General features: G+C 42.6%; 1 protein-coding gene and 2 long non-coding RNA genes across 7 annotated transcripts; 2 read left to right on the top strand and 1 right to left on the bottom strand.

The window, feature by feature from the left end:
* Positions 1 to 90: 90 nt before the first annotated feature.
* Positions 91 to 11,985, top strand: LOC124193101 (cAMP-dependent protein kinase type II regulatory subunit-like). 3 transcript variants are annotated; one of them, XM_046586767.1, is made up of 11 exons: positions 91 to 182; positions 342 to 1,119; positions 1,863 to 1,974; positions 3,339 to 3,763; positions 4,542 to 4,627; positions 5,023 to 5,106; positions 6,601 to 6,707; positions 6,778 to 6,907; positions 6,979 to 7,110; positions 9,628 to 9,889; positions 9,963 to 11,985. In XM_046586767.1, exons 4-11 carry the CDS (start codon positions 3,466 to 3,468, stop codon positions 10,091 to 10,093), a joined length of 1,230 nt encoding a protein of 409 aa, XP_046442723.1. In that variant the 5' UTR covers positions 91 to 182; positions 342 to 1,119; positions 1,863 to 1,974; positions 3,339 to 3,465; the 3' UTR covers positions 10,094 to 11,985. The 3 variants fall into 3 exon arrangements, with proteins under 3 accessions (XP_046442723.1, XP_046442718.1, XP_046442728.1); XM_046586762.1 differs by having other exon boundaries at positions 137 to 1,119; positions 3,342 to 3,763; XM_046586772.1 differs by lacking the exons at positions 91 to 182; positions 342 to 1,119 and having other exon boundaries at positions 1,877 to 1,971; positions 3,337 to 3,763.
* A 622-nt stretch (positions 11,986 to 12,607) lies between these two features.
* LOC124193093 lies at positions 12,608 to 15,628 on the top strand. Of its 2 annotated transcripts, XR_006874033.1 has the most exons (8): positions 12,608 to 12,956; positions 13,071 to 13,213; positions 13,435 to 13,691; positions 13,753 to 13,795; positions 14,457 to 14,689; positions 14,758 to 14,851; positions 15,296 to 15,373; positions 15,437 to 15,628. It is a non-coding gene; the product is annotated as an uncharacterized LOC124193093 (long non-coding RNA). The 2 variants fall into 2 exon arrangements; XR_006874035.1 differs by lacking the exons at positions 12,608 to 12,956; positions 13,071 to 13,213 and adding an exon at positions 13,225 to 13,362.
* A 1,225-nt stretch (positions 15,629 to 16,853) lies between these two features.
* LOC124193086 lies at positions 16,854 to 18,003 on the bottom strand. Of its 2 annotated transcripts, none has more exons than XR_006874030.1 (3): positions 17,982 to 18,003; positions 17,330 to 17,582; positions 16,854 to 16,913 (listed from the first exon to the last, which is right to left on the bottom strand). It is a non-coding gene; the product is annotated as an uncharacterized LOC124193086 (long non-coding RNA). The 2 variants fall into 2 exon arrangements; XR_006874019.1 differs by lacking the exon at positions 17,982 to 18,003 and adding an exon at positions 17,686 to 17,809.
* Positions 18,004 to 18,532: the final 529 nt, after the last annotated feature.

The following is an 18,532-nucleotide window of genomic DNA, read 5'->3' as shown; positions in this document are numbered from 1 at the left end:
TGTCGTGTGTTTTGCGAGCTGTGCGCCAAAACAAGTTTCCCCCCTCTCTTTCTAGTCACTGGGAAAAATGGGAGGCCACCTCCTCCCCCCGTTTACGTCACAATGTAGCCGCCACATCTTCTTGGGGGGGTAGACTCGTGTCGTGCAAGCCCCACCTCTCGCGTCCAACTCCGATCCCGTTGGTGAGTATTGATTTTATTGTCTCGCCTATTCTTTCTTTAAAAAAGGAGCTCACTATTATTATTGTTATTATGCCCAGCCACTCAATTTTTATTTATTTTTGTTTTGCTTCGTCACGCGACCACCCCAAACACACACATTTCAATGTGCTGGAAATGCAGCCGGTCGAGAAGCAAAAGGCCTAGCTGACACAATTAGAATGGCGCGCAATCAAAAAGTTCAAGGAGCAGTCTGAGGCGACGTTGAGAGAGTGCTTGTCGTGAAAATCCCGCAGGCCAAAGTGTCATAAGACTCTTTGTCGATGGGTTACGCCAAAGACGGTAAAGTCGACATGGAAGATGCCGTGACACCCCAGCAGCAGCTAGCACACCTATAGGCTCCACCCGAGTTTTATACGTTCGCGCACGATCGGTTCGATCCGCCAGGTAGTCGGCCCGCGCCATGTTTTTCGAGCCGGGAGAAAGGGAGGAGGAGTGTCCGTGTACAGTGTTCGCAGTCGGAGAAGATACTCGAGACTCATTTCGTTGCGGCTCGTCAACGGGTTCGGGCCTCGTATCGCGCACCTTTTTCATCGTCCCCCCGGCCGGAACACATTTTTTGTTTTGGTTTTTTTTTTGGACCATTTGTGCGTGTGTATGTGTGTGTGTGTGTACACTACGGGAATAATATTGTCTCTGCTTCATTGCGTTGACAAAACGGCTGCTGCTGTTGACGTTGAAATTTATCGCTGCCATAATTCTTCTCTCCTTTGAGTGTACCGTCGATTTTAATTCAAAGGTTCATCGTCGTCGGGGGTGGATAGGACATTTCCATCTGTGTTGCGGTGAAACCTGCCCAGCCACCAAAGTGCATCCGTCAAAACGGGAAAAAAAGGATCGACAGCAGGAAAGTGTCATCAACTGGAAAAATCGCCCATCATCGTCAACATCCATTGAACAGGTGTCTATGACTTATATCTATACACTACTATCTTAATGGCTGAAACAAAAGCGATGATAACCTCATGATATAACCTGACGATTGACAGATGCTTTTGTGTGCTGCCTAGACAAGTAGGACTTGGCCTTGCTCTCGATTTTTCTTTGTGTATTTCTTTTCCATTTGGATTTGACCGACACACCCATACGGGATCGGGCGGCCTCCATTTCTCTTTGCTCGCCGGCTACACAATGTCTATCGATTGCAACCCGGAGAGAGAGGAGAGAACTCTATGGATCCCCGCCTACCCGAAAAAGACGGGCAGGCCTGCACATATTGCGTGTGTGTGTTGCCGTGTGGGTTGCAAGCTCTGTGTCTGTCTATCGATCTTCTTCTTCTTCCTTTTGCCGGAGCTGCTGCTGCCAGCCGAGAGTCAAAGAGTAAGAGGCACCCAGGGAATGAAGGAGAGATAGACAATGTGCATATAGTAGAGACGAGTCAGATGAAAGGGATGAGAGAAGAGATCCATCACGAGTGCCAAATGAGTAGTAGTAGTAGTAGTAGTAGGTTATGAGGACTCCTCCGTCTAGCACTGCTGCACGAGGCTAGTCGTCGTAACGCGATCTGGCGTTAGATGCCTGGTGCAGATTCGAGTTAATTGAGAGCAGAAAGAGAAAGTTGAACCGCTGCGCACTAGTTTGGCACACGCTGCCATTGAATTTTTTACAACTTTTTATTTTCTTTTATTTCTTTTCTTTTCGCAGAAAACTGACCTGACCAGACCAGAGCCGGGCAGACTGTTGGGCGTCGATCGTCGTGGGGGCTGCCCTCGATTTCAAAGATTGTCATCATCTCAACAACCAAAATAAAAAAAAGGTAAGAAACACTCGTCAATGATGAGAATATTGTCGTCGTCGTCTTTTTTCTGTTGTCGTCATTGGCCGAGCGATGGAAGAAGAAGAAAATGTCACGTCCGGACGCAATCAACCGATAGATGGGATCCTGGGAAAAAGCAATAAGACTCGGTTGGTCGTGTAGGATCGATGAACTTGCTGACGTCTAGGCAATAGGCAATAGGCATCTAGGGTAGCCACTAAATGAAGAGCTGCCCGGCCCCATAACAACACGGCCCAGTCTATTAGATATCGGCCGTGATGTACAAAAAAATAGGAGCCGCGGGAGCTTACAACATCTGTCTGTATGTTTTAGATTTTTTCTCTCTTGGTCGACTCTCGCTCGTGCAACACTTGAGAGATATATAGAGAGACAATAGAGTTCGTTACGGGCGTTACGGGTGGGGAAAGGTGGACGCCGCTGCTGTTGGGGGGGTCTGGCCCGGCTTTTTTGCACCTTCCACACGAGGTGAGCGGACCCGTCAACAGAGGGATTGAAGATCGCCATGGAGATGGTTGTCAAAGCCAAGCCAAAAAATGTTACGAGGGGTGGGGAGAGTGCGCTCATCGATCGATGGACTGGGGCCTCTTGGCGTCGCCAGATGCCCTGCGTCGACGGTGGGGTGGGGCGTAAGAGGGGGGCGGTACCTAACCCGCGTTACCCAGTTCCCCTCGACGCCCACCTACGTTGAAGTGGTTGCCTTTTCTAAACGGGGAGAAACGATATCATCTCTTACGACTTACGAATTTGTCGTCGACGATATCATCGACGGTGGACGACTAGATGTGCAAGTAGACTAACAGTTAGAGGTGGACAAGCCGGGCGAGAGATTGATGTTGAGATTGATTGGCACCGTTTCTCTTGAAATGCAAATGTGTTAAGAGTTGTTGGCATCCTCCAGCGACGAATCATGAGCTTCCCACTTTCAACCTGCACTTAGTACGTAGTCAATCAAAGCGGTTTTGGGAGATGAAGAGTTTGATGAAAGAAATTCGCCATTCATTTCACTTTGAACGACCGAGTGATGCGCAAAATGAAATGATATGAGCGTTTTGCGGCCGAATCAATTCCAACCGATTCAACCCCAAGCAAAGCTGATTGCCAAAGATTCGGGTTCAAAAGTTGTGGTTTAAAAAAGAGCGCTGAGAAAGTGAAATGGGAAAATGAAAGGCAAGTCGATACTTTTTTGACGTCGTGACTTGTTATTGTCCCCCCAAAAGAAGATGGCACCGAGATATTCTGTCGTCTCTGGGTTTTTATGATGTGACATTCAATACTTTTCCTTCTTGTTATTATTTTCTTTGATATTTGTGTATGTGCGTTTGACGCTGTGGCGGCGGGAGCAGCAGCAGCGGAAGAGAGACTACAAGACAGGGCGTCGTCATTCGAGGTGGAGGGGTTGAAGAAGAAGCAGCTGGGGGTGGTGGTGGGGGAGGAGGAGGTGGTATCGGTATTGAAGGAGGATCGGGGGCCATGTCACGTGACGCTGCCGCCAGTAGATATGAGATCCCCGGCCAGCTGCAGCAGTTGCTGCTGGATTTCACCGTCAGCTGCCTGGTGGAGCGACCGGCGGATTTAGTCGAATTTGCTGCCGACTACTTTGCTCAGCTCCGACAAAGGCGGACCGAACAGCAGCAGCAGCAGCAGACAGCCGTGCAGCAGCAGCAGACGGGCGGAGGTTTAGTGGCTGGATCGGCGGCACACGGGAATGGACACGGACCCGAGTCGGATGATTCCATGCTTACCGATGAGAGTGACGAACCTTCGCCAGGTAAGAAACCACCACTAACCTTTATTCTACGTATATTCGATTTATCCTTTTTGTGCCGATGGGAATTGTTTTATATTTTTAATTCAGTCACGGTGTGCATGTTTAACTTTGTAGTCGCTTACGTCATTCGACGGGACCCGATGGTTTAGTTACGTGACCAATATCGCCGTTTATTCTTATTACAAACGTTTAAAACTTGGGAGCGTTTTGAACGTGGTCGTCAGAAACAGGAAACTTTAAAACTTATCTTGTGGGAAACTGAAAATATCGAACCGCAATCACCGCAACGGAAGACAACAATTGATAGACGATCTAGAAAAATGAGCGGAAACTCTCTGCATCCCCCCTAAACAACAACAAAAAATAATAGAAGCAGCCAGTGATGTAACGACCGTCAAGCCCAAAAAAAAGTCAAGCGACGACGACGATCTTTTTCTGCATGCCAACGTCAAGTGCAACGAATATAAAAAATTGAGCAGATAGGAATATGAAAAAAAGGAACGTCAAAGAATCAAGATCCGACAGCCCGGAAATAATGGATGATTGGCCACGCCAGCAGCCACGAAATGGAGGAATAAGATCCAGCTCGCGGTCGTTTGCTTGTTCCAGAACAGCAGCTAGCTATGCAATCCCGATATCATTCTCTCTGTGCAATTGCATCTGAATCAAAATATGCCAATTGAATATATATCTTGTTTGCAACCGGGGAAAACATTTTATTTGCCAACGTGGAAGAATCCATTTCTAACCATTGCTTGTCTTTTCCCTTCCATCAAAGAATCTCTGGCCAATCGATTCAATCGCCGCAAGTCCGTCTTCGCCGAGTCGTACGATCCCGAAGGCGATGACGACGAAGGAGAAAAGGTATGTCCTCTATTATCTATGGAAATATATTTCATTCCCAACTTTTGTTTTTGTCCTAGACGCTCTTTGATCATTCATCACTATTCAGACCCGACTAATAAGCATTTTCAGCCATATTGTCTCTATAGATACTCTGCGGTTCTAGGCACTCGTAGTATAGGTCAAACATTTGTTTCCTGAAATCCTTTGAAAAGAGGGTCCGTTTCATAATACCCCTCCACTAGCTTGTCTTTTATTAGATCTGTGATGAATCCCCTAAACTATGTAACATGTGTGCGCTTCTACTTTGCTCGAGTCGAGTATAGTTGCTGCTCGTTTGGTCTTTGGGTGACGCAGATTATGTAATCAACAACTTTTTCTTCTTTTCTCTGTGTTGTTCTCTTTGGTCTTTCCAGGTAGTTCATCCGAAATCCGACCAACAACGTCATCGACTCGCCGAAGCCGTCAAGAATATTTTCATCTTCCGATCACTGGACCCGGTACGTCAATAGCCCCTCTCTTCTTATTATTCTTGTCATTATAGAAAAAAGCAAAGAGCAACATCACACACAAGTGTGTGCGCCGTGTCCGTCCAGTGTAACGACGTTTAATCATCACGACAGGCAAAGGGGGGAGGGAAAAAGTTGTGTACTACCGACGAGTGCCTACTCGACTGACGGTACTCGAAAGAGTCCCGCGAGTTCTATTTGACATCAAAGCCTCTGATTAATTTCATTTATTAGCCTAAACACAAGCGGCGGCCCTGTGGGTCGACATAGGGTGGGAGCGGGGATCTCTATGTCCGCCTTAATACCAACAAATGCCATATTCCCGTCTACATATATTTATCTAAAGATATATCGCCGGCTGGCTGGCTGGCTGGGAGGACATTGTATTGATCGTCTTCTGACATTTTACCTGCGCATTTGACTCGGCTGACTGCCACTGACGTTCTTTTGGCTTCTGCCTCGCCCCTATTACGACGACGACTACTCGGCTCTTTCTTCTTCTTCTTTTGCTTTTCTTCCTCCCCCCTTTCTCTATACGCTCGTTGACATTTGCATTATTAGCGTCGTCCAAAAAGGATTAGGTAATCATGTCGAAGGGAGAGAATCTCAACTTCCTCAACAGCGACCGACCCCTACAAAAGAACAAAACTCTCTTCCATCAATATCCATCCGATCCAGCTGTAGATATTGTATTAAGGTCATAATCAAATCAGTCATTCAATCTGTCGCTACTACATGAAAGCGACTGCTAGTATAAATACATGGGCAAATGAGAATCAATTTGCCATTGTCCAGTGCACTCGCTCCTAGTAGTTGAAGGTCCGTCCATCCATCCGCTGCGGTGGCTGGGCCATCATTTTTCCCGTCTCTCTCCCACCCTATCTCTCGATCACGGTTGAAAAAGCTATCTAGTTCAATTGTCGGGAGTTATTGTTGAAGCTTCACGGACATGTGGACACGGTAGGAACGGCCTCAAGTCTTCGAGAGACGGACAGGAAATACTCGGCGATGCGTACATAAAGAGAGTACACAAGACGATATGAGCGACGATCGATCGATCCTTGCCATGTAGATCAGAATGGATGGAAAGAGCAGCGTGAATCCACACGGGGGTACGCCTTAGGGTAAAGAAGAAGGGGAACCGCAGGTTTTTCAATCGAAAATCAACGAAGAAGAAAGGCCCGTCGATTTTAAAAAGAAGAAAGTTGACGCTCGGCCGTCAACTAAGGCCGGATTGTATTAAACGTCTAACATCAACGATGTACAGCAGTTGATATATACCTTGTTCTCTTTGGTCGCCCAATATTCGCCATGTTGCGCTCGTGTACATGTTAGAAAAAGCCGGGCGAAATTCGGTAATAAGAGACATGATCCAATTAATTTCGTGTCCTCTGCTCCCGACGGATATACTACATAGATTGCTGCTCTACATATTTAAATAGACATTTTCATTTTCTTATTGTTTGATGTTGTACACACACACAGGACCAAGTGCAGGACGTCCTGGACGCCATGTTCGAGAAAACGGTCGACAGCGGTGACTACGTCATCCGTCAGGGGGACGACGGGGACAACTTTTACGTCATCGACAGGTACACACACATCAACTGTTTGTTCGTCAACTCATTCATTTATGTCATTTTAAAAATTCATTCTATTCAGCGGTGCGTTCCACATCTACGTCGCCACAGACACGGAGCCAACCAAGCGGCTGGTAGGCCAGTACGAAGGGTCCGGCAGTTTTGGAGAGCTGGCCCTCATGTACAACATGCCCCGCGCTGCAACAGTTCAGGTTTGTGTGTTTCATGCAAAAGAAAAAGCAAAAGAATCGAGTCATAATATAACGAATGTTGAATGTATTAGGCCATGAGTCACGGATCCCTGTGGGCGATGGACCGGACTACGTTCAGGCGAATTATCCTCAAAACGGCCTGCAAGAAGCGCAAAATGTACGAGACGCTGCTGGAAACGGTGCCCATGTTGCGAGCGCTAACGGTGAGTCAAAAATTAAAATAGAACCGCCCAATGTAAAATGGAAGTGATTGACACCACCGTCCATTTGATACGCCGTAATGGAAGAATATTAAAGCGAAGGCGCCATTTAGAGAATCGATTCGATAGCGCCAAGTTGACGTGAATCGGTCAGAACAATCTAAGCCCCTTGCAAGTACTTTTGGTCACGCAAGAGTGAACGCAACGCACATCTTTTACCAGAAGATAACGACGGCGGCCATTGGAAAAAGAAACGGAAATCCAAGGCCCATTGTCCGGCTCTTGTGTGTGTGTGGATGAGGTAGTACTACACGATGGATGGGAAAAAGTGCTGGGATTGGCCTGGACTGGGCTGGTCTCTACTCACTCACCGTTGTGCGCGGTTCATTTCACGCGGATGTTGACCAATTTGCCGTGGGCCGGGCGGATTAAATAGGCGAATCGATGAGTCTGATTTACCGGTCGCATTGAATCACGAGGACGATGTAAGCCGAGCTGCAACGTGCCCCGTGCTGGCCTGTGTGTTTTTACCAGGCAGGGCATTGAGAATTTTCGGGCTGGAGCCATTCAACTGGAGCAATGGGTTTTTGGCCACGATTGAAATCCAATTACTCTAAACCAATTCTAGATCGTGTCAGCCTGACTATATAGTCTGTCTCTAGTGCTTCTGCTGGTCGCCCCCCGTTCCGACTTATTTGTCGGCGACCAGCAACACAAAAGCCCATCCAGGACCGGCGTTTCCTATTGAGCTGTCAGCACCTTCACACGGAAAGGACCGGGCGGCGCTCATTGTTATCGATCCACCGACACTTGCATCTCTCTTTCTCTCTCTGTTGTAGTCTATCTATTCATCAGGGCTTCTTCTTGTTCCCCTTATTCTCCGCGCAGATTTCGTCACGGCCCGCGTCTCTTTTTTCTTATATTTCTCGCTCGTCGTGAACGCACACACAAACTCAGACGATCGATAGCCTCTCACTCTTCTTCTCCATATAGACCCAACGGGGTATAGGCCAATAATAAAAGTGGGTCTCACTGTCTTTTCCTTTTCCTTGGGATTCCTTTTTCCCCCTTCGGCAAAAGTCTTTTCGTGACAATCTCATGCAAACAGCAGTTCGGTCCGTGTTGAAATAATACATTGGACTCTTATTCCGCCGTCGCCGTTGTGTATTCCCAGCATCGATCGTGCTGGGCCGCTGCTGGAATCATTTCCTAGAATACTCGTGTGCACAAAAGCGCCTCTTCTTCTTCTATAGTCGAAATCTGATTATTTGTCGGCCTAATAAATAATTAATTACAAAATAACTGGCGGGTGATGAAGTCTTTCGTCGTCATAACTTTGGCCGCCTCCAGCACATCATCTATGGGAGCGGCTCTTTGATATGGGACATTTTTTGATTCTTTTGATGGCATTCGGGATTCCCGGCAACTTAATTGGTTGTTTTCAAAAGGAATTTCGTGAGCGGGGGGTCTCGTCTGATAACGTCGACGCCATCCACTGACGTGGGCTGCATAACAAGAGGCTTTTTTTTAATACGATGGAAATGTTTTTCCGAATCATAAATAAGAGAAAAAGGGGGAGAACTGGAAGGGAAAGGCGGCAAATCGGATGGTGCATCCAGTCTGTTCGCATCCGCCGAGTCTTTTGATCCGGACGGATGAGAGCGGAAGAGAAAACGAATAAAAGAAAAGAGAAACAAGACGCTATATAACTTCATTTGGACGTCAATCAAATCTAATAGTAGTAAAGGACCTTGTGTTGTCTATGTAGGCCTCTTTCCAACACACAGAGGATACACAATCAGATCTATAGAGAAGAGCGCATACACACACAGATATATCTCTCTGTATATGTGCACGTCATTCTTTTGTTTCTTCGTAGACGAGAAGGGCATTCAAACATTTCCGCTCTCTCGTTGCACACGACTTGAATCTCTTCAAGAACAATCGCGTTATACCCACTCGCGGGCCTTTGTGTTTGAATTTTCTGTTTCGTGTCCTGTTTGTCGGAGGGGAGGGAATCACTTATTTGCAGGGGGAACGACGATGTCAACGGCAGTACAGCAGCTTGACGCTTCCCCAAGAGTCTTAAATCCATCCCGCAGCTCGGCTATTCTTCTTCGACAACAAAAACACACACACCACGGAGAATCTCATTAAATTGAGATCGAGTTGGAACATGTTTTCCCAGCATGTGTGTGGCGTCTATCCCGTAGATGCAATGGCCTTAATATTAATAGGCGGATTTTTCTTTTATCCTGGCCAAATGACGACATAATTCCCATTTTCTCACTCCGACGAACGATGGGAAAACTATTCCGGCTGATGTGACACATTTCAAGACTGGCAATTGTCATTCCGAGTCGCTATTTGGCAAATGGCCTCCAAAAATCCAACTCGTTTTCATTTCCATCCACTTCTAGAATACCCTCATACCTTTTCCTTTGCCAAATTGAGTCATCAACATGTCTATAGGATATTATAACGTGACGACTAATGTGTTGGGCAATTCTTTTGATGTAGTCGTACGAGAGGATGAACGTGGCGGATGCGCTCAATCCGCGAACATTTGAAGATGGCGAATGCATCATCCGGCAGGGCGACGCGGCCGACGGCATGTACTTTGTCGAGACGGGCACCGTTCGCATCGCCGTCGCCGGAGAAAATGAAATTGAGGTCGAGGTCAGTCGGGTCACCAAGGGCGGATACGTTGGAGAATTGGCGCTCGTCACCCATCGACCGCGAGCCGCCTCCGCCTATTGCGTCGGTCCCGTTCGTCTCGCCTGTAAGTTTTTTTTTAAATAATAAACTAAAAAGAATAATGGCTGATTCATTTAATTGACTTCATTTCTCTGCAGTTTTGGACGTGCAGGCGTTTGAGCGTTTGATGGGGCCGTGCATGAACATAATGAAGAGAAACATTGACGACTACGAAGATCAACTGGTGCGCATTTTCGGCTCCCGGTTCAACATGAGCGACTTCCGGTAAACACGCCGTCTTATTCACCACACAAAAAATATACATACACGTGTACACCGACGATCGCACGTTGGCTGGCGAGATAATGCAAAAACTCCTTTTTCGATCCCACACATTTCCCCGAAGATGAAGCCCTCCCCCTTATATTCTGCTGCTGCCAGAGTCTTTTTGAAAAATTGAATAGAACAACATTTGTGCGAACCTGTTTGTGGATGTCACGGGAAAAAAACAAAAAGATAACAAAGCAAACAAACAAAAACGCGTTGGTGGAAGAAGAAAGAAGATAAACTAGAAATAATTCACGGGCGTGATGTTTTTCACGTTCTTGTGAGACGCCCACAGAGCTCCTCCCTATGACGCTTATACACATATATACTTCTACGGTTGTCGTTGATATTGTGTCTTACGTGATTGAAAACAAAAAAAAAAGGAATGTTAGATGCTTTGTGTGCCCACTCGCAAAAATCCACCACCAACACCTGCAGGTCCTCCTTATATACTTCAACTACCATTCCATTCGTGATTATTCGTCTATTCACGTTTTTTTCGTTTTGTTTTTTTCAATTTGCGCCGACGTTGTGTGGCTTATTTACCATCTTTTATATATCTGACTCAACTTCTCCTCCCGCCCGAGAAGAATATATAACTTTGATTTGAGCTGATGACGTCTACACTTCCAACCACTTGCTGGCGGAGAAAAACGGCCAGCAGCTCATTCCATTATTCTGCGTCATCCCCCCAAAGCCAATCCCCGTCTAACCTTGTCATTGTGTAACTTTGTCAGACCCCCTTCCGCGTTCTATCAAGTCATCACTCTTCCATGAAGCAAAAACCCTTTCGATTCAATGTAGTCTTATATCAGTGTCTCGCTGTTTGTTATCATCCATATGTTTTTTCTCTCTCTCCTGCAAACTATCTAGTCTCTAATTTTCCCACTTAACCCAGCGTGAACCATCCTTCGATCATCCAGCCATTTCTTCTTCTATCGTCTGTCCTGTTATTATTATTATAATACCGAAAGAGAAAAATCATTGGCATTTCTCTGCGCAGTAGAATCTTGTGTGTTAAATCATCCTCCTCATTTTTTCGTCGTTGTGATGGCGGTCCCCATCAATCGTTGGTCGGTTTCTTTAACTTGACAATATCGTATTATATCCCCCGCATAATATCCTGTCGTGGCAAAATGGTGTGTACGTGGTATACGCCATTTCTTCTTTTTTAGCTTCAAAACCGTATAATCCCAACCCGAGTTTCTAAGCCCTTTTCGCTATGATATATTTTATCGTTTCCCAAAAGTCTGTCTAAATGATTTCCAACAACAACAACAACAAAAGAAGAAAAAAGATTAAGAATCGGTGCTTATTTGGTATATATAGTACACGTCCTTATTGCCTTCCAGCAATCGATTCGCCAAGGTTTGTATCATCCGATCAAATTTATCGTTGATCCTTTTTAAAAAAACAAGCACCTCCATTTTTGAGTTGATTTTTCTTTTCCATTCACCGAGTTTTGTGGATTAATTCTTCTCCAACAATTCTATTGACTCCCCCCAAAATTACAAGATGGAGGATTTGGAGATTGTATACGCGGCGCTAGTGTGGAACGCTCTGGGTGTATTTTGTGAGCCTGATGATGACGGTTTGATTGCTTTGTTTCCCTTCGCCACTTCGTTTTTTTTCTGACAGGTCCTCTTTTTATTGTCGTGCAAACAGATGTGTTGACTTGATTGGTTCCTCGATTTCATCACGATATCATCCATATACATTTGACAACAATTTCATCGTTGCAAGTGTTTGAAAATCTTCGTCTGGAAGGAAGAAGAAGCGATGCCCCAGGAACTTTTGTGTTTTGCCCTTTATGAATGGCTAGTAAATAAAAGATGATATTGATTTTCAAAAAAATATATATATCTTTTTATGGCCTTCTAATAACCGTGTACGCGAGGGCGGTGAAGCCGCAATAAGGTGGAGCCGGGAAATCTAGTAACTGGGCGCGTTTTACGATGAACCGAAAAAGGTAGAACGTATAACATGTATATATATTTCAACAGCGGAATCTCGTCAAGTTTATTAGAGTTGCTCAGTCATGGTCTCGTTTTAACAGAACCAAAAAGAACTATACCAATGCTCATTTTTTTTGGGGAACTTTTTTCTTCTTTTTATTCAGAATGTGTTATTATCCCGAGTCTGATTTTCGATTATTATACCTTGAATTCATCGGTTCAAAGAGAGCGCCATTTGATTGGTGCGCTTTCAACTATTTGCCTGGTTTCAAACTTTGAATTGTAATAATTATTAACTTTCCGGTAAAGCTAATAATGTTCCACTTCCAACTCAGCAACTGATTGATCACAGATATGCAACTGAGATCAGAATTTCCCCGTACAGGGATTTTTCCGTACAGGTTTTTTTTTTGAATACTGGAGCAAGTTTTCCCTAACAGATGGCTTGGTGATTTAATCACACATGTTGCTCGTTTTACTCGCTAGATGGAATTTATGATTTGAACAAAAGTAAACAGACTTGTAACTGTGTTCGAGATTGTTTGTTTTTACCGGTTTTTAGTTTTTACGAGGCAAATTCTACCACAAATTTGATACGTAAAAACAAGTCCGTAGTTGTAGACTAATCACGGTTGTTTAGTGTTACATAAATTTTTTGATTCTACTGTTGCTAGGTATATTGTGTCTGACTTTCTGTTGTGTTGTCCGATTATCCTAAGGTGTTTGTTCATAGAAGGTCATTGGTATTCCCAATTGACAACATCCTGACTATTTCATATATGTACGAGTACATCTACTAGTACTAAACACAACTTTAGCTATCAGACATCAGCTGCTTTATGACCCGAAAATTTTCGATGGATGAAACAGGTAAGCATCACATGGTTATTTTAATACCACATCAAACACATTTACATGTAGGAGTAGGACTATCTCGACATCACGATGACAAAACACAATGAATAAATTTATAACATTTGACAGGCCCTCTCTAACAGATAAAGGTAGAACTGTACTGCTATACTTGAACTAGCCTACACGTGTAATTGAAACAGTCTGTGGCTATTTTCACAAAAGAAATAAGACAACCATCAAGATTCTACTATGTGGATTGGCTAAGATCATCTGTAAGTATGTTTACATAAAATCTATCATTTTTACAACATTTTGCAATTGCAAAACGTTTGACCAATTTCTTTGTTTGTCAACCCGTTGACTGCTACTTTAAATTTCCCTCTGTGAGTTCCTTAGAACGGGCTTGAGCTCTTGATTTGAGGTATTGCTTGGTGTCGCTACAATCTTCTTTTAAAATTAATGACGTCTAAAGTATTGCCCATTCTCGTTTCAGATTAATCCTGCATCGCTATTAAGTATTCGATGGTGGAAAACTGGAAACTGACGAGAGATCAGTGACGATAGTCATACGAGATAGTCATCATACAATAATTCTGGCATTATTACGAAAATTTGATCATCCGAGATAGTCAGCAGTACCTCTCACTGGCGTGCCGTCCTTTCGTCGCTCCGATTGAGCCTGCACCATGGCTGATCCAACTACGCGGCCAGCATCATTCGACTACCCAACTGACTGCCGGTGGGTCAACGGTAATCTCCCCACTTTTACTAGCTACATTACCTGGATACTAAAGCTCTGCTTTACCTATAGACAGCCATGTGAAATTTCCCCCAAATGACTGTCAATGCATGGAGTAAGTATTTGTTTCAAACATTATTTGTGCTTAGTCATAATATGCTATGTGAGAGGGTTTCCAACAACCCTAGACAGGTTTCAAATTTCAGTCCATCAACCATTTTCAATCCAAGCTGATTCCCACTTGTCATGTTTATCTAATTATAGTATAGCATAGCATAGTAGAATTCTCAGTGTGGTTTTTACTTGATTGGATTTCTCAGGGTTTATGCTACAGAACATTAGTTACTTTTAGTAAATGTAGGAGTTGTTAAACGAATTTGTTAGTTTAATGTATAGTTATTTTATACAAACAGAAATGGGAAACAGTGGAAGTCAATACGGAGATTTCAATTTTTCCATTAAGTCTCTGTTTTGCATTCGTTATTTATTTTCCTACGCTGTTTTCTCCATGATTTCTTCAATCACTAATACCATTAAGGCATTAACAAATCACAGAATCTCGAGAATTTTTTTTTGGGTTGGTGATACTTTTTCTTCATTTCTTTACTCAAAATCGTTTCCGTTTTCGCTCCAAAAAGACTTTGTCGCTAGATGGCTTTTTTATTTTTATTTTCAACCGCACCTTGGTGGTGGCGTTCGCTACGCCCAACGAATTCGAATGTTTACAGTTTTTTACACCCATGGTTTACACTTACACGTCATTTTGTTCTGAACAGAAGGAAAGGAAGTGAGTTTTCCAGAAATCATCATCGTTCGGCTTTATTTAACGCGAAGCTATTAAAGAAAACTCCAGACGATACAAAGTTTCATCAAAACTCTCAATAAGGAAAAAGTAGAGAAAAGAAAACTTTAGTGTGACAAGATGGAAAACGAAACAATGTTGGGAGGGTCGAGAATCTGCTGGAGATATCACTTCTGAACTAGTGAACAGCCTAAAATTTTCTAAATTGTAAGTTGTGTGACATTTTTTGCATAGAGAATTAAGTAGTAATGGATAAAGTCTTTGTATTCGCTTAGTATTGCTCATTGGCCAGCAAGCAACAAGGCAACATCTGACGATTCTGATCTTGCCATGAATGGAAGAGAACCCTTGGTGCAAGATCATAATTCGGTAATATGATTTAATAAATTAATGGGCTTCCTTGTTTTCTGCTGCCATTTTCCCTTGACTCCTAATAATCCAGCTGTTAGTTATGTTTACACTGTGATAAACTGATAACTAGGATAGGAGGGTTTTAGTTTATTCAAGGAAATTTTGCTGTTCAAAATTGACACTCCTTTCAATTTGTTTCCCATCTGTTTAAGTCTCTGCTGAATTCAAATTTGTGACACTTGTCAAGAGAGTAGTTTCTGCAGCTCAGATAGTATATTTAAATGAAACAAATTTTTATTTACTGTCTTTATTGTTAAAGTTTTTAGCTTCACCACTCACTTGAAATTCCTGTTATTTTTATAATACATAGTGAATAATGTTGTAGATGTCCTTCATAAGTGATGGAAATGGTAATGTGTTATTGTTATTGTGATCTAATGAAAATATTTAATTTTATTTCAGGTTAACTTTTGAAGAGAAAGTGAGGAGAAAATACTTCAAGGATCTCATTCCTCCAAGAATTATGCAGATTTGTTCCCGGTATCTTCCCCTGATCTTATTAATTTACTGCATTCGTAATTAATCTCTTAATTCTCTTTTCAGGTTTACCCTCGCCGCTGTTCGATAGACTTTATCAATTGGCGGGAAATGACGGGTGGTCGGACGCGCTGAAATTCAAGATTGATAAATTATTTTAATGTTTATAAAGTACAAGTGCATTTCTGTGGCCCCGTTTCCCTAACTAACCACTAACCAACGCCCGCCGGTGGTCACTCACCCGCTGTGAAACCAGGAGGAGGGGAGGGCTCTGGTCGAACGGGGACTTGGAAGGCGCATGATCTGAGGGTCATGAGTCTAACCCGGAAGCCTAGTATGATTAATCGCTCCCCAGTAAAACTTGCCTCGCACTCTTCTCTCCTCTTCCATTTCCAGGTAATCTCCCTGGATCTACGCCGACACTGCATGTGCGAGTTTTAGCAAGCAATCCGCCACCCAATTTGACAAAAAGTGATAGTTTGTTTTCACGGACATTGCGTCAGACGGTTGAAAAATTTCTAGCTCAACAATCTCATGTAGAAATTTGCATCTAGTCTACTGGTGCAAATTGCGATTCTTTAAGCTTGATTAATTTAGGTGATGTGTTAAAAGCAATTGTGGGTAGCTAAACAATTGAAGTAATCCACTTTTTCTGAATATTTTGGTTTTAGATCACTTTGTTGTTTTTAGATTTTCTTGTAATCTATCTTCAAAATATTCTGAAAAAGCGAATTAGTTCAATTTATTGGCTACTCACAATTTTTTAACACATCTCCTAAATAATCGAGCTTAAAGAATCGCAATTTGCACCAGTAGACTAGATGCAAATTTCTACATGAGATTGTTGAACTAGAAATTTTGCAACCGTCTGACGCAATTTCCGTGAAAGCAAACTATCACTTTGTGTCAAATTAGGGTGGTGGATTGCTTGCTAAAAAGCCTCGCACAAAAAAAATTGTCTTGAATCGGACGCTCTGTTTAATGAATTTTTTATTTTGTAAGTGTTCCAGTATAAAAATGAGTTTTACATATTATAAAATTGGTTTATTTATTCAACAATATATTACATATTACAGGTAATTGACATTTGTGGGGAAATGGGGTTTTAAGGAATGGATGTTGATGGAAGTTTTGGGTTTGAGAAATAGATGTGGTTATATTGGTAGTATATGGATGTGATAGACAAAGGATTTTTTTCTACCTTATTAAAACAAACAACTTCTTCTAGTAAATGAAAATCAATTTCCCCCCCCCCCCAATCTCCTCCTCGCTGATTTCCCAATCGCGAAGGCATGTTTATTATTTGTTCAACGTAAAAATTCCCCGTATTTTTTTTTCATTCTCAACATATAAACGGTTAACTGCATAGACACAAATAACAATTAAAACTGGATGTAACTTTTGTGCACAACACCAGGCAGCAGTCCGGCACCAAGGAACAGCAACAGCATATGCAACTCGATGCAAAAAATCTTTCACCAGTCTATAGGCTGCAACAACATGCCATATTGGACAGCAACATCACTGCTGCGTAAACATAAACCTATGACCAAAATGAAATTAATGTTTGATCAATGGAAATTTTGTATAAAATAAGAAAAAAAATTCACTTCAAATGGAGTTCACCCCAATTATTCTACGACAATACTGCTATCTGATAACTATAGTTTAAACAAAAATTCACATGAAACTAGATTACTCATTTAAGATTTCAATACAAATTCATTTGAAATTTGTAGTGCTTTGCAGCGAAACAAAAACATTCTTCTACAGTATCTGCCTATCTCGTTAACCAATTCCCCTTAAACAATCCATAACTCAATTTACATATGATCGAAGGAAAGATGGAGCTGTTGACAAGATGAAATCCCCAAATGTTAAAATTAAACAATGTAAGCAATTATAGTAGTCCAAGCATGACACTTTTCAAGTTAGAACTTATAATTTTTATCAAATTACCATTACAAGGAGTCTTCTTGCAGTTCTACTAGATGTCCCACATTTCGGCAACCTCAATGCAGCATGATCCAGCGTCAACTCAGATATGGCTGATCCCAGAAGACTTGAAGCATGGAACTCTCCCACACTTCAGGACAACATCAGCACCAAAGACTGCATGCAACAGCTCAATTTAATCACACCTTTCACTGGATGACTGCAACCAATCCATGTGCACATTAGACTGCAACAAAGAAGCGCAGACTTCACCTGGCTATTGAAAAACAAAATCAAGTTACTATCAAGGAACAGAATCTCATGTGACATAACAAAACGACAGAAGTATGAAGTTAAACTATACAATCTCTCAGAATTACTTTAATAAATCTTACAAAGGAATTTGTAGTTGTCAAGTTTTCCAACTTGAAAATAACAAATGTAATCCACATTTCCATAATGGTCTTAACTCATAATTGCAACAGAGAAGCAAAGGGGTCTACTCGTCATCAACTAAATCTGTAGCAATCAACTATAATTACTTAATTGTTCTGAAAGTGTTCCACATGTGACGAAACGAGCAAGAGACATTTTGGGAAAAATTGATAGCAGTTTCAACAGATGAAGTATATCAGTAAAAAACATGGAAAAAACACACCTGAATGAGTAACTGGACCTTTCCGCTCAGTGCCTTTAGACTGTCAGCAGCCATCTTGAAAGTAACGCACAAGGCGCAACATTGCCATTTTCAGTCTTGCAATTAAAAACGTCCGCATCTGGCATCCCTGCTAAGAGCCAATCAGCCGAAGCGGCAAAAGTTCGACTGTGCTGTGAATATAAAAAGGTTCACTGTTCACCATTCTAACCTGCTGGGCTTAACGACTAATAAAATTGTGTTAAATTAGAATCTTGAATAAAGAAAAACCCGAATCCAGACCCGAGATCGATTGACAAATCTATAGAACCTCTATGATTAACAAAACACTTCAGCACACTTTCTCTTCTTTATTGATGCTCCGGTTCCGGTAGACTGTTTTTTTTTAATGTTTACTTTCTTTACAGAAAAAAGAATCACAAACCAAGAGACAGGATAAAAGATAAGTTGTTTGGGATTTAGGAGTTAAGACTTTCTTTATCGTCACGCAGCTAAAATTCAGTGACACCGGACGCATCCATTCTTCAAACGATTTACCCTGAAATGAAAACACAATTTAATGAATGAACACA

The sequence above is a fragment of the Daphnia pulex genome, chromosome 1 (genome assembly GCF_021134715.1).
Source record: "Daphnia pulex isolate KAP4 chromosome 1, ASM2113471v1".
Lineage (NCBI taxonomy): Eukaryota > Metazoa > Arthropoda > Branchiopoda > Diplostraca > Daphniidae > Daphnia > Daphnia pulex.
Note: the sequence above shows the minus strand (reverse complement) of the source record. Positions and strands in the feature narration are given on the sequence as shown.

Coding starts and splice junctions, on each gene's coding strand:
- LOC124193101 (XM_046586767.1), top strand. CDS start 3,466: ATGTCACGTGACGCTGCCGCCAGTAGATATGAGATCCCCGGCCAGCTG. Junction 6,908..6,978: donor CCCGCGCTGCAACAGTTCAG/GTTTGTGTGTTT, acceptor TGAATGTATTAG/GCCATGAGTCACGGATCCCT. Junction 7,111..9,627: donor CCATGTTGCGAGCGCTAACG/GTGAGTCAAAAA, acceptor CTTTTGATGTAG/TCGTACGAGAGGATGAACGT.